Source organism: Symsagittifera roscoffensis, chromosome 7, assembly GCF_963678635.1.
Source record: "Symsagittifera roscoffensis chromosome 7, txSymRosc1.1, whole genome shotgun sequence".
NCBI classification, from domain to species: Eukaryota; Metazoa; Xenacoelomorpha; order Acoela; family Convolutidae; genus Symsagittifera; species Symsagittifera roscoffensis.
Window position 1 is genome coordinate 28,570,219 of NC_087068.1, and position 13,979 is coordinate 28,584,197.

The 13,979-nt window shown below is 38.3% G+C and overlaps 3 protein-coding genes across 4 annotated transcripts in view; 2 read left to right on the plus strand and 1 right to left on the minus strand.

Moving 5' to 3' along the window:
- The window catches only part of LOC134850907 (torsin-like protein), a 442,884-nt gene that overhangs the window by 298,237 nt on the left and 130,668 nt on the right, over positions 1-13,979 (minus strand). The window lies entirely within an intron of this gene.
- Positions 1,500-7,244, plus strand: LOC134851493 (cleavage and polyadenylation specificity factor subunit 6-like). Of its 2 annotated transcripts, none has more exons than XM_063867612.1 (11): positions 1,500-1,561; positions 1,632-1,859; positions 1,930-2,033; positions 2,105-2,170; positions 2,248-2,321; positions 2,397-2,540; positions 2,710-2,929; positions 4,520-4,703; positions 4,999-5,087; positions 5,309-5,554; positions 6,986-7,244. In XM_063867612.1, exons 1-10 carry the CDS (start codon positions 1,505-1,507, stop codon positions 5,499-5,501), a joined length of 1,359 nt encoding a protein of 452 aa, XP_063723682.1. In that variant the 5' UTR covers positions 1,500-1,504; the 3' UTR covers positions 5,502-5,554; positions 6,986-7,244. The 2 variants fall into 2 exon arrangements, with proteins under 2 accessions (XP_063723682.1, XP_063723683.1); XM_063867613.1 differs by lacking the exon at positions 6,986-7,244 and adding an exon at positions 5,811-6,928.
- On the plus strand, positions 10,112-12,031 carry LOC134850954 (eukaryotic translation initiation factor 2 subunit 3, Y-linked-like). The gene is made up of 2 exons (XM_063866784.1): positions 10,112-10,901; positions 11,278-12,031. Exons 1-2 carry the CDS (start codon positions 10,114-10,116, stop codon positions 11,921-11,923), a joined length of 1,434 nt encoding a protein of 477 aa, XP_063722854.1. The 5' UTR covers positions 10,112-10,113; the 3' UTR covers positions 11,924-12,031.

A 13,979-nucleotide genomic window follows, 5' to 3' on the forward strand; every position in this document is an offset into this window, starting at 1 on the left:
TGGTCACAAACCACTCAGGGGATGAGGGGTTCATGATTCCCCCCACCCTTCCTGGTTCGTGAATTTTCGGTCTTAACTAGGTTAAAAAACTATTCACGGTAATCCGGAAGGCTTCCGCGTTCCGAACTACCCTTCCGCCCCGGCAGTTTAGGCCTATTATGGGCGTTAATGTGAGCATCCGCTCGGCGCGGAGTGCTCGTTAACGGTTCCGCCGGTCATGATGTTATGAAAGAATAACACCCAGGAGCACCATAAAAACATACATGTAACATTCGCCCGGAAGATACATATCGACGGATAACAAAACTAAGTCTTAAGACGACTGGCTAGCGTCTAAACAGAGCTTTGCATGTTTTTCACCGTTTCTACCAAGCCAGTACTTTTCGGTGGTCTTTTCCAACATCGGGTCGACAAAAACGTTACTGTTCTCCGGCTTCGACCAGAACGCTCAAATTAACTGAATTACATGCAAAAATAGTGAGCTCATGGCTGGGTCTCAGTATCCGCAGACCACGAGGTCACTCCTTAAAACAGGGCTACTACTTATTATATTACTATTGTTTTTGTTCAGTAGATAAAAATCATCATCTCCATCGAAGATGGATCAACCCTTTCCCCCCAACTCTTAGCACCTCATCCTTGTCAAAACTAATCCAAATATCAATTAAATTCAAGTCAGGACATGACAGGATGCTAAAAGTTCATATGAGTCAATAAAAGTTTTCCGTCCCGAGACCCTTCCGGATTCTTGAATCCAGTGAATCAAGCTCCTTAAGTTCGAATTCACGATAACACGGAGGGCTGATTTCTTACCCTTCACCGTTGTTCGCAACGGCCTTGCAACTATTGTAGCAGCACAATAGTTGCAACTCGGAACGTTCTCTGTAATTCGTTGTCTTCTTCTTCAATTTCGATTTCCTCAATTTCGATAAAGTTGTTCTCGTCAGCGCAACTAATGTTGTTGTTGTTTTTTCACTCGTTTTTGTTAAAAATGGCCGTTTCAGCATTTCTCAGAAATGTGACGTCATCATTCGAATTTTTGAAATTTTAAAATACTAGAATATTCCAGCCTTCACCGTTTGGCTAAACGTTCCAATAACGCCCTTAGTTCATAAAAACCACCAATCCGGAAGGCTTACTGCTAAAATTCCAAATTCTGCAGAGATTGCATTTTTCACATTCTGGTCGAATGTCACAAACAGACTTATAGGAATGTACACAAAGTTTTTCAAAACTCGCTACAACGAATCAGATACATGCACTTGGCGCATTTTATGCGAATGCAACAACTGTAGAGACCTGAAGAAACTTACACTTATAACTGAAAACTAAACTTTGAACAATATAATGACCGGGTTTTATGCGAACCCTTGGATTATATTCCTAAATCCTTTGTTATTAATATTATGTTATTATTATACTGTTACTATACTAATGCACTGTTACTATAATAGCGTTTCTTTTTCGTTTCGATAAAAACCATCTGCTTTTTAAGGTTTACGAAATGAGCGACGACATTGATTTGTATTCGGATGACCTGGACCCCTCAACTAAAAAAGATGTAAGTTGTCTAATTTTTTTTTGCTGAGCTTGCCACCAACTTTGCACTTACACTGGCTAGTTTATTTTAGGCGGTTCCACCAACGACAACTGAAGAGACTGATCTTTATAACGACGTTCTGTCAAGTAGTAATGCCGAGAGTATGCCAGTTACCACTGAAGTGAAATCGGAACCACAAAGTGAAGCGACAACGACAGTGACAACCAGCTCCTTCAACTCTGCTCCTTCAAACTACAAATATGGCCATGGAGGAAGCTGGACAAGACGAGTTTCCTTGTATATCGGAAACTTAACATGGGTTAGTTGGTTGATTATTTTTCATCTTTCAATTTTTGCTAGTCGGGTTACTTTAAAATTGTTATTTTCAGTGGACTACGGATCAAGACCTTATGGATGCAATTAGAGAACTGGGTGTAATGGATTTGCTAGAAATCAAATTTAACGAAAATAGGGTCAATGGACAATCCAAAGGGTCAGTTAGAAGAATATAAGTCTTTAATCGATTTAACAACTTTTATGTGATTATCAATGAATTGACATTAGGTTTTGTATGGCGCATTTTGGATCAGATGCATCAGCTCAACTTCTTCTCGAAAAACTACCGAAACAGTAAGATTTTTTTATAATAAATATTTTTAGATTTCAATTATATTGTTATTGGCTTACTCGAACTTTGACATTTTCAGTAAAATACAGGGGCAAACTCCTCTGGTAACACCGTGCAATAAACAAAACTTGATGCATTTTGAGCAGAAGAAAGGTCGGTATCATTACTTTTTACTTCATTTTTGTTTGGAATTTGTTTCTTATTCTCTGCGCTATTCGTCAAATCCAGGTAACAATTCTTCAAGCAACGATTCACATGTTACGACGTCTACAACTTTCCAGACCTCTACCAACGTAGTCAACAATAACATGACCACTAATTCAATGGGATTTGTTCCTCCAATGTTTCCTCCGATGCCCCCTGGTGCTGGCAGTTAGTTTTTTAGTAGTTTATTTGACTGATTTTGATCCGATTGTTTTTTTTAGTTTCAAATATGTTTAATACCGTTTCTTATGTTTCAATTGCAACGCGTAATGATTAAAAAAAAGATTTAATTGAAAATTACTACCACATCTAGTTTTAATCAAAACTTGGGTTTCAGTGGTCGTCCCGCCCCGAATGCCTCCTATGATGCCAAGTGTAGACATCAAAACATCTGTTGCATCGGCCCCTGCTTTTCCGGGAATGCCACCGTTCTTCCCACCTGGGATGCCCCCAATGCCCCCTTTTCCAGGAATGATGCCCCCATTTCTGCCGCCCACTAGTGGGGGACCAGGTGGCACTGCTCTGGGATCTCCGAAAGAAGAACGGCGACCTGAAACGTAAGCTTTGGCTTTAGTTGCGACCACTGTGACTATGAGTGGAAGATAATTTTTTATTTTGACCAAGCAATATAGACTATCTCAAAAAAGCTAACAGGGGGTCAAGTATGAAAAAGCTTTTTCAGTCTGGTTCGGATTCTTGGTTCAAAAGTTTCCAAAAAGTTTGCAAAAAAAATTGTGAATAAAACATCCTAAAAACTCTCCTAAGCAGCTCTCGCAGTGTTGGAAAAAACTTTTGTGAATATTTAGGGTTTTTTAACTAAATTAGACTTGACCAGAGACTGTACTTTTTAATTTATTTCAAAGTTTTTTCTTCTTCAATTTAAACGTCTATTTAGTTATGGTAACTACTCGTTCTTACCTTATTCGGCTAATCCAATCACCCTTTCTAGAAAAATACAGGATTATTATACAAAAAATGTTTTTTTTTTCGACTTTGCTATTGGAAATCACTGTGGTCAAAACACTCAGTGCTACTTGGACAGCTACCAGCTATTCTTGTTGAATTATACTTTCAGTACATTTTCTAATAAAGTCTTAATTAACGGTATGAGAGTCGTGATGATTTTCTTTTGTTCGTTATTTTTTAGGATAGTCTTAAATTTTGTTCACACTTAAATTTGATTTTTCACAATTTTTCTTTTTGATTTCTAATCAAGTCCAATTCAAATTTATTCAACCACAACTGAAGATGGGGCACGATTTGTCATCAAAGCAAACGGACTCTGGGGTTCACGAATTGGCCTGAAAATTTTAAACCCCCATGCCAAAACATCGCAAAAACTGCTAAAAGACGCATTCACGAAACGCTGAACAACTCAAATATCTGCAAAGAGTTTTAAACGTAGGGCAGAGTAGCTTGTGTCCGCTGATTTTTGGATGCACCGGTGGAGCTGCTCCGAAAGCCACGCGGACGATGCAGCGGTTAGCCGAAAAACTAAGTGAAAAAAGACAAGACAGCTACCCGGAATCGATTAACTGCAAAGATTTAAAATAAGCTTCGCGCTCCTCAGGAGCTCTATACTATGTATAAGGGGTGCAGATCGCTGCGCAAAATTCAATTTATCGACAACCCTATAAGCGCCATTGTAGAGGAAGGACGGCTAAGATGAGTTAACATAACGACGATGCAGTTAATATCTGATATATGACTTCATTGATACAATGCTACAGTTTGCTGATATATATATGCATTTTTATAACGCTGGTATGGTCCTATCCAGCTTGTGCACTGACCGTAACTAAACGGAAGGGCTTCTTTTGTAATTTACCTTTATTTTCAAATTGTGCTCTCCATTTTTGAAAGTGAAAATAGTGCGCAACTTTTTTCCCCGCGAAGCTCAGAATACGCTGCGATTGGATTAGCGTTATTTTTAAAAAAGTTTGTTATAAACTAGTCTGAAAATTCAAAGAGCTTGAAGGTTATATTTTTTCTTCGCAGCTTAAAAAAATTCAATCACTTTCATTGAATCTTTTTCAGCTCTGTTAGTTGTATTTCAAAAGCTATGTATTGATGTGTATTAATTTTAGACTACTCTGACCATATGTATTAATTTAAAAATACTGTGGTCATTTTGGTTCTTTTTTCAGACCTCCACTGACGGAGACAGAGATAGAAGAGATCATGTCTAGGAATAGACAAGTGTCCACCACAGCCATTGCACGTGCACTGGCAGATGCGAGTAAGGGAGAGTACGAGGATGCCAGTCAGACTCTGAAGCTGGCCATCAAACTCATCAAGCAGTCTAAAGTGTCGGATGATAGTCGATGCCAGGTTAGTGCAATGCGGATGTTTTTATGATTGCTCTAATGGTAGCTGCAATTTTCTATTTCCATTGGTTTTGACAAAATCAAAATCCCAGTAAATAGTTTTGGTAATCTTTGGTTATATGAGATCTGGCTCTTTAAAATTCTGCTGCTGGGATGAGTTATTTGATACCTAATTAAATAGCTCCTTAGAAACTTGGCAATCGGATTGCATTATGGTCCGTATAGTTGGTATGTTGAAAATGGGTGAATTTTTATGATGGTAACTTTTGATAAACAAATCATGCTAAAGTGTTTTCCAGGTGCTGATAACTAGTTTGGAGCAGTGTCTAAGAGGAATCACTCAGAAGTTCTCATCTGAGAGTGGTGGCGGAAGCAGCAGCTCAAAGTCGTTAGTTCTTTTACTACAACAATAATACATATACGCCAAACAGAGGTTGACCTTTGACCTTGCGTTTACACGTTTGCAGGATTTTTCTGAAATCGAGGGATTTTTTAAAGGAAATTTCATGGACAGTATATGAAAAAGATAAAGTCGAAATGAAATATCTGGGGACTGTTTTGTAATTAAATAATGACTCTTATTATAGATATTTTTTATTGTTGATGTAGGTCTCGTCGGAAGCGTTCTTCCCGCGATGGATCCCCAGAGAGGTCGCGAGGAGAGCGCGAGAGTCGATCGGATAGACGAGAGAGGGAGCGAAGTGGCGACTACTACAAACGAAGCAGAAGCCGCGATAGATCAGCTAGAGACGACAAGTACGAGCGAAGAGAGAGCAAACGAGACCGAGAGTATCGTCGATAGTCCTTTCGGGAACTTTAAAAACAAACAACCTGTATTTTGTGCGACCGTTTTAGGTGAGATTTATCAAAAAGTCGGATGTTAAGCTATTTGAATAGTTTAAGGACTAGTTAATTTGCCTTTTTAGTTGATTTTATGCATACGTAGCTTAGCAGTAATAATAAGCATAGCATATGTGTTAAATGACACTGAAAACGGAAGTTACCGTTGGACAGGAAAGTACTAATTTAATTGTCAATCGGAATAGCTTAGACATTTTTATACTCAACAATGCCACCAGAAGCCGTTGTTATCAGAGTTGTGGTATTTTAGTGCGCCACTCAAATTCGATCAACCATGCACCACCATGTTGCTGAATCGATTCTCTCTCGTTAAGCCTGCGCTTTTGATGCTTCTTGTTATAAGAGATTGAGGTTATGATGAAGTTTACCCGATAGGAAATGAGATTAAGTCCTTGTGAAAAAATACGAACTCATCTGTCAATATGTGTTTTGATTTCGTGAATTTGTTTTGTTATTTGGTCGTTAAAATGACTACTGATAATATTGATAATTAAATATTTTACTGGCTCTAAAATAGCTACATTTGTAGATAGATTTGTTTTTGGACGGTTTTAGTTCTGAAGTTTTGGTTTAGATATGGATGTTAGGTGTTAGAAGAATTGTACAGATTTGAACCCCGACTCGTTAATCACGATTTTGGTGCACGAAATATGTATGTATTTAATACAGTATACTTAAAGTGAAGGTGCTCAGCATTTTTTAAAGAATTCATTGAAATAGATAATTTTTCACCCTTGCGATAAACTAGGGTAGTGTTAATTTTTGTATCTGAATCGGATAAACTATTTTTATGTTTTTTCATACTCAAATACTTGGCAGGTCGAACCTGAATCAATGGTGCTTTTATTTGCTTGTCTCCTTTTCCGCTTCTATCATTTAATTTAATTTTGGAAAAATGTTAGCTGACGACTGGTTTGAATGTAACATAATACTTCAGTGCCTTCAAATGCAAAAACCCTTTCATTCCACTTGAACAAAGTTCCAAATTAGATGTGTAAATTAGAAGAATTGTGTTCAATTCAGTCGGTTGCAGATATTTCCCGCCCGCGATGTGGCATACTTGATTTTTGTCTGTTTACAAAAGTTTGTAAGGTAATAAGAAGTAAGAATTTTCTATCACCGTTTTCTTAAAAATTAAACAAATATTACTTGTGGCCATCTTGTAAAAATTAAATTTGTTTCCAAAACGACTTCATACATTAAATTTTTGTCTAAAACTCACAACTGAGTCGAGTATTTTTCATTTCAATGCTGAAGATATGTAAATTGAATGGGATAACCAGGAGCTGTTGCTGTATATATTCTTTGTATATTTGCTTGAGTTTTGTTCTTTGTTTGAACCTTTGAAATTTATGATACAAAAATGTATTGTATTTGGTGTTCGTCCTAATGTTATTCGAAAGATTAATTATCTGATATTTTCAGGCAACCAAGAGAGCATGTTTCAACGTGGGGAGACGAATGGACGTGTATGTGCCCCTATGTGACACTTGATCCAACTGACTGTGAACGAGATCGAACATGCTCAAACTTCATCCCCTAGACACGGCATGATAAAGATGCATTAAATTTACTTTCCCAGTACCCTATGTCTTAATGTTATATCTCGATACTCACTGTTTGATGATTGTTGTAGCTTCAATAAAAGTACTTTCTTCGTTATTTTAATTTATAAGTTGATTGATTAATATTCATGATTTTATCATAAATTGTGACAAATTACGTTCTTAATTGATGAAAACAGGTATTATGAAAATGTATGGGATCGGGTTTTTTTTCTAATTTCTTCGGGTCTGTTTTAGTTTTTTTTTGCTTTCCACGTAAAAAGTAAGTGCCACAAATAATGATGGTACTGGGTTGAGTGATATATATTAAAGCCCTTACAATCGTGATTTGAACCATATTAAAAAGTTTCAAAAATCGAGAAAAACTGATTTGAAAATTTTGGTTTTCGTCTTATTTCGAGCGGGTCAAGTGATCGAGCAGTCTTATTTTAATTGCTTAAAATCTTACAATAGCTTGATTTAAAACGTGAAAACTTATAAATTCAAAGAACTGCAAATAACTTCAAAAAATTTAAGAATTTTTCTTTGATTTTTTTTCGTTTTTCTAGTAATTTTTCTAGAAAAATTGTTTTTCTATTTGTTTATTTTTAGTATGACTGTCGAATATACCTAATCATCATTTTTTTGTTAAGCTACTTTATCACACCACGCCGAAAAAAAAACTGTTTAATTTTTTAAGATTATGGTCGGACTGTTTACCAATAGGAAAGTGGTACCAATAGGAAGTCCGTCCACTACCCTGTGTGCCTGCGTAATCAGCTAGTCTTTTTAAAACCTTAATCCACTTTCTACTGCCTTCGGAAAAGTGTGTGGTGGAATTTTTGACCCATACTTTTGGATTTTTTTTCACTTTTTCTCAAAAACTACCCTCCCAATCTGAAACTTTGATTTCAATTGAAAGGACGCGTTATGGAAAGCGCCACTGTATCAGCGGATACGCCCAAATTCTTTTGCACCAAAAGTTTTGGCCCTCGAAAGAGTCGAATTTTCAGCTCCCTTGTATAAGCTGTTTTGACCATTTTTATTTTGCACAAAAAGATATGGCTCTCGGAAAAGTCAAATCTATCAATTTTTTGAGTTTTTTGAAACTTTTTGACTTTTTTTTCGAAAAGTACCCGTCGAAATCTGAGATTTTGATTTCACTGGGTAGAACAGGTTTTGGGAAGCTTACTTGCATCAGCGGCGGCGACCAATTTTTCTACGCAAAATGTTATGGCCCTCGAAACAATCAAGTTTTCGATTTTCAGACAGTTTTTTTTGTGATTGTTTTTTTGGTATTTTCCCGGAAACTACCCTCCCAATGAGATTTTGGGCTCAATCAAAATAAAGGTTTGAGCGAAGCTCCCCTGTGTAAGCGCTTACGTCCAAATTTTGCTAACAAAAAGGTTATGGACTTCAGAAAAGTCAATGTTTTGATTTCTTGACCATTTTTTGAAACTTTTTGACTCTTCTCGAAAACATCGCTATCTGATAGCAGGGCTTTAATCGAGGCAACAGGTTGTGGAAAAACTCCGTGCATATAATGCTACGCACTAAAGTTTGTAAAAAAACATGTCTGTGGGAAAATTCCAAAATCACAAAAATTTTTACTCATGTTTGAATCGAGCATTATGGTTTTGGATGAAGCCAAATTTTAAATTTTTGGAATTATCTTTCATCCCACATCCGTAAAACGAAGCCAAAATTTATCAAACAGGTAGCTCCAGGTTTAAGGAACAAGTATGCCTGAGAAAAACGGTAAAAGTTAAGCGTTTTGATTGCTGTCCGTTATATAAGTCTCTAAAAGACAACATGCAAAACTGCAATATTTAGGCCTGTTTTCGGGTTCTGAAAAGTTACCGTTAGGAGCTAACGAGCACTCGTTATGTTTAAACCTGAATCACCAAAATCAAAACGAAACACGGATAGCCGGTTACTGTGCAAGTAGCACAGATTGTTCCGACCAGTCTTAAAAAATTACATCAAAATTATTTTTGCAAATTAGTGTAGTTTTTTGGCGTGGTGTGATAAAGAAATCTGAGCGAAAAGTAGAGCTGAGGCATTTTCGTCAGTCAGTGTAAAATATGCAAATTAAAAAACCTTTTGAAACAAATAACAAGAAAAACAAAAAATCAAGAAGTTTTAAATTTTTATCAAGTTTTCAAAATTTTTTGATTCCTACGATGAAATTAAAACCTCCACAAGTTAACTTCATTTTAGTTAAACTAAATTTTCAAGGCTTAAATTAAGCATAAATAAGTTGATGTAAGCCTGCTCACTAGCTCGAAATTAGACGAAAAATCAAAAGTTTTAAACTGGTTTTTCTCACACTGAGAAAACTTTTCTCTACACTGGGAAAAAGGCTTTAATGAAAAATTTCGCTCAATTCAGTTCGATGATTTTTTGTGGTAGCTGATTTTGCGTGGCAAACAAAAAGAAAAAACTGAGAAACACCCTAATACAAAGCTCCTCACCATTTTCAATGGCCGGAACAAAAACAGAAATCAGGTGTACATATTTCTAAGAACAGTGAGTGCAGAACTCTAGAAACAAAAAAAAGGTTGAACTGCTAGCAGGGGCGGATCTAAGATTTTCTCTTGGGGGCGGATTTTAAAAAAAATGTTCTAAATTTTGTCGACCTTTTTTTTAAAACTACCAAAGTGATTTTCCGAGCTCTCCCAAAGCACGAAAAAGTCTGTTGTGGCCAAATTTTCTGCGCCTCAGGTGAAATTTTGAAGAAAGGCCAAAATTGCCGTTTTTGGCTCTTTTTGGAAAAGTTTGACCAAAAAATCGCGTTTTTTTTCGGCGCGCGCTCACCCCTCAAAATTAATATATATTGGTGCCGAAGGTGCCTTTAGAAAAGTTTTAGGGTCCGGCAGCCAAGAATGGATATCTTAAAATAGTACAAGGGGGGGGGGGGGGCTCTTTGGGTCGGCATGGGGTCGAATTCCTGAGAGCATGCAATGTATTTCTTAAAAAAAGGTTACTTATGTGATGTTTTCAGACATAATGGAGAGTATTCTTCCAGAAAACAGCGATTCAAGTGCGCCAGTGGACAGTGGACTCTCAGTTCAGGACCTGAGCAAACTTGAAATCAGCACCTTGACCCCTCTTACTCCCGAGGTCATCAGTCGACAAGCAACCATCAACATTGGAACCATAGGACATGTAGCCCATGGAAAATCGACTCTGGTCAAATCGATATCAGGGGTGCAGACGGTTCGTTTCAAAAACGAACTGGTCCGAAATATTACAATTAAACTGGGCTATGCCAACGCGAAAATTTACAAATGTGACGGAAAGTGTCCAGCGCCTGATTGCTACAGGTCGTGTAGCAGTGATATGCGAGATGTTTTTCCATGTGCTGCGGTGGGCTGTGGCGGAAACTATAGGCTAGTGAGACATGTTTCTTTTGTAGATTGTCCAGGCCACGACATTTTGATGGCAACTATGTTAAACGGAGCCGCAATTATGGACGCTGCTTTGCTTCTCATCGCTGGAAATGAGCCTTGTCCCCAGCCTCAAACATCCGAACATCTAGCTGCTATTGAGATTATGAAATTGAAGCATATAATAATTCTGCAGAATAAGATTGACTTGGTGAGAGATACAGCTGCGAAGGATCAATACAGAGAGATTTTGGAGTTTGTAAGGGGAACTGTTGCTGCCGATGCCCCCATTGTGCCTATTTCGGCCCAGCTGAAGTATAATGTAGACGTTGTGTGTCAGTATCTATGTGAGAAGGTCCCAATTCCAGCGAGGGTGTTCGATCTACCGGCAAAGCTAATCATCATCAGGTCAGGTTTAAAGTTTAGTTCCTCGCTAGAAAATGTAGTTTGGTGCGTTGTTAATCCTCATTGAAATACTCTTAGTCCGCAGTCAGTTTTCCATAATCAGACAACAGGCGCTCTATCTAAATATCTTTAAGTATGACAGTTAAATGTGCTAGTTGAAGTAGTGGAGATTTGCAATGTTTTGCGTATAATCGGCTTTTCTTAGCTCTTTAAAAACTCAAAAAGACTACTTTCCGCCAAATGCATGCGACTAATGACCTTTTTTTCACTCGATCTATATCACGAAACTTGAAATATAGAGTCGTCGAAAGCTTGCTTCATGACGTTTGGGAGGAAAGTTCCGTAAAGTTCGAGAGATTAACGAATTACATAATTTTAGGTCATTTGATGTGAACAAACCCGGCTCGGAAGTGGATGACTTAAAAGGAGGCGTGGCAGGCGGCAGCATTTTACAGGGCGTGCTCAGAGTAGGGCAAGAAGTGGAGATCAGACCAGGAATCGTACGCAAGGACAACAAGAACCAAATCACATGCACACCCATCAAAACCCTCGTCCTATCTCTATTCGCGGAGAAGAATGATTTGCAATACGCAGTGCCTGGAGGTCTCATAGGTGTGGGAACAAAAATCGACCCGACGTTATGCAGAGGAGATCGAATGGTTGGGCATGTCTTAGGAGCTGTAGGAACCCTGCCTGATATTTTCATCGAACTCGAAATCTCTTTTTACCTTCTGAGAAGGCTACTCGGTGTGAGAGTAGAAGGCAAAGAAAAAGGAGCGAAGGTTGAAAAGCTGACCAAAAATGAAGTCTTAATGGTCAATATTGGATCTTTATCGGCTAATGCCAGAGTTCTGGCTGTGAAATTGGATTTGGCCAAGCTGGTTTTGACAACGCCCGTCTGTACGCAAGTGGGTGAAAAGATTGCTTTGAGTAGACGAATTGAGAAGAACTTCCGACTTATTGGATGGGGTCAGATCAGAAAAGGAACCAGCATCAAGCCTATGTATAATGAAAGTGATATGTAAAGATATGCGAATTGAATGTTATTATTTAAACGGTTTCCCGACTACAGTGCTTGAGGTTAATGGCTATGTAGTGATAAGTCATCGCTTTAATTATACTTTTAGCTTGTATGGTTTTCGTAAATGCTCGCCCAGTTTATTAGCGTCTTTTTTTTTACCAAGGAAGTAACTTTTTTTGACAAAAATTAGGAGTATCAAAGTTGAGAACTGCTTATCAGTGTTTAACTTTAAAATGGGCCTTTGAGCTGGTCTTTTCTTGTTGGTAAACGATTGCTGAAAGTTGTACCGAAAATAAATGTTGCCACCAAAATTCATTGCTGTCTGTTCTTGAATCAAATTCTGTTTCATGCTCCTTTCAGGGAAGTTTTTATCAAGCATGCGTTGCAAATGAAAATATTCTCCCTGTGGTATATTTCAATAGGTGTCATCTACAAAACCCAAAATGCCATCTCAAATTTAGCTACATGTTGCTCAATTAAGGAGTGACGTTGATTATTATAAAAAGGTGTAATCATGTACCACAAGACCAATTGGTATAGTTACTAGATGTTATTTTTCGCAAATGTATTACTAGATGTTATTTTTCGCAAAGAGACATTCGATTGTAAGCGCCTATTTTTTTTTCGATTGAACCATGATATGGTGAAAGATGCGTTATTTTTTGTCTCGTTTCTAGGCGAAGTACCAGTTTGCGATCATTTAATGTTGTCTTGTTACTATCAGAATTTTTATCGTTCGGTTGCTAAAGCGTAAAAGTTTAGCGAAAACGAAGGCAAACTCCACTATCAAACAGCAAATGTTTAAAGGTCACGAAAAACGTGATTGAATTCTAATTTCGAAAATGGAATTCAATTTTCAGATTTCCCAGCGAAATAAAAGTTTTCAGTTTGCTCAAATTGGGTTAACTTTGTCAAAAAAGCACCAATCATAACTTTTTCGCGAAATTCACTGAGATTAAAGGGCATATATTTTTTCTTTAAAGTTCCAAGGCTGAAGTTTTTTCAGAATACAAGTCTCTTTTTTTTCTCTTTTCGTTCGTTTTCGGTAAGGCGTAGTGACCCTTGGAGGGTCTTGCCTACTGCAAGTTGGAGGTAGTAGACTTTATACGGAATGGGCTTCTTGAGGCATGTATTGCCGGCTCACGCTTCGCTTTTGTTTGTAATATGCACCCGAATGTTGCGAATTTGCACTTGTACATGTTCACTTCTTTCCCACTGTTCATGATCTCTTCTCTGTGAGGTGGATCGTGCCCAGGCTGCGGAGGGTTCTCTGGCTCCTCAGTTATCGTCTCCTAGGTCCGTGGGACCGTCTGCAAGGCCTCTAGTTCAGGGGCCAAACCCCTAACTTCTCGTCCCTCTAGAATTCGATGATGTCTTCGTCACTTCTACGGAAACTCCCTTACTTGACCTCTCATGAACTGTCATACCTCTTGACACGGTCGTCTCCTTCCCGCATCCCAATGTGCACTTAAATTATGTTCCGTCTTCTCTTGTCCAGGCGATCCTGGAGGTATGCGCTAGCTTGCTCTGTTTTGTTGGGATCCCAACGCAGTGCTGTTCATGGGTGACCATCGAGCCCGATTTAACACTCTGACGTCTAAATTCTTTGGAGCTCGAGTAAAATCTTGAATCTTTGTCGTGTTCCCTTGTGGTCTCTTGGCTCCGCAGTTTGTTCCCTTGTTGTCGTGTTCCCTTGTGGAGTTTTTCTTGGCTCCGCAGTTTGCCGTAGGTGATACCTCTTTGTGAACCTAGTCTACCTCTTCATTTTGTGACAAAGTCACATTGCTCTCACCTGAATATGACCTCATTTACCTCCACTCCGCGTTCTCTCCCGATCTGTTGTTTTTTTTTCGCTCGATATTTTGTCTTTGATATCAGGCTGTTTCCTCCACAGCTCTTTTCATGGATGTCCAGACCGTGTAGAGTAGCTATCTTCTTATCACAGCCTTTCCGACAAGGGTAACCACCAGCTTCCTCCAATTGTTGGTAGTGCTTAAGCTGGCTGTGGCCCATGAGAGCCCTTCTTGTTGGAAACGCTGGGATCCTGTGGCAGAGCTTGC

Bases quoted from the DNA above. Each gene is read 5' to 3' on its own strand.
- LOC134851493 (XM_063867612.1), top strand. From the start codon at position 1,505: ATGAGCGACGACATTGATTTGTATTCGGATGACCTGGACCCCTCAACT. The intron at 2,930-4,519 runs GTAAGCTTTGGC...TTCTTTTTTCAG, and splicing joins GAAGAACGGCGACCTGAAAC to ACCTCCACTGACGGAGACAG. The intron at 5,088-5,308 runs GTTAGTTCTTTT...TTGTTGATGTAG, and splicing joins GGAAGCAGCAGCTCAAAGTC to GTCTCGTCGGAAGCGTTCTT.
- LOC134850954 (XM_063866784.1), top strand. From the start codon at position 10,114: ATGGAGAGTATTCTTCCAGAAAACAGCGATTCAAGTGCGCCAGTGGAC. The intron at 10,902-11,277 runs GTCAGGTTTAAA...ACATAATTTTAG, and splicing joins GCAAAGCTAATCATCATCAG to GTCATTTGATGTGAACAAAC.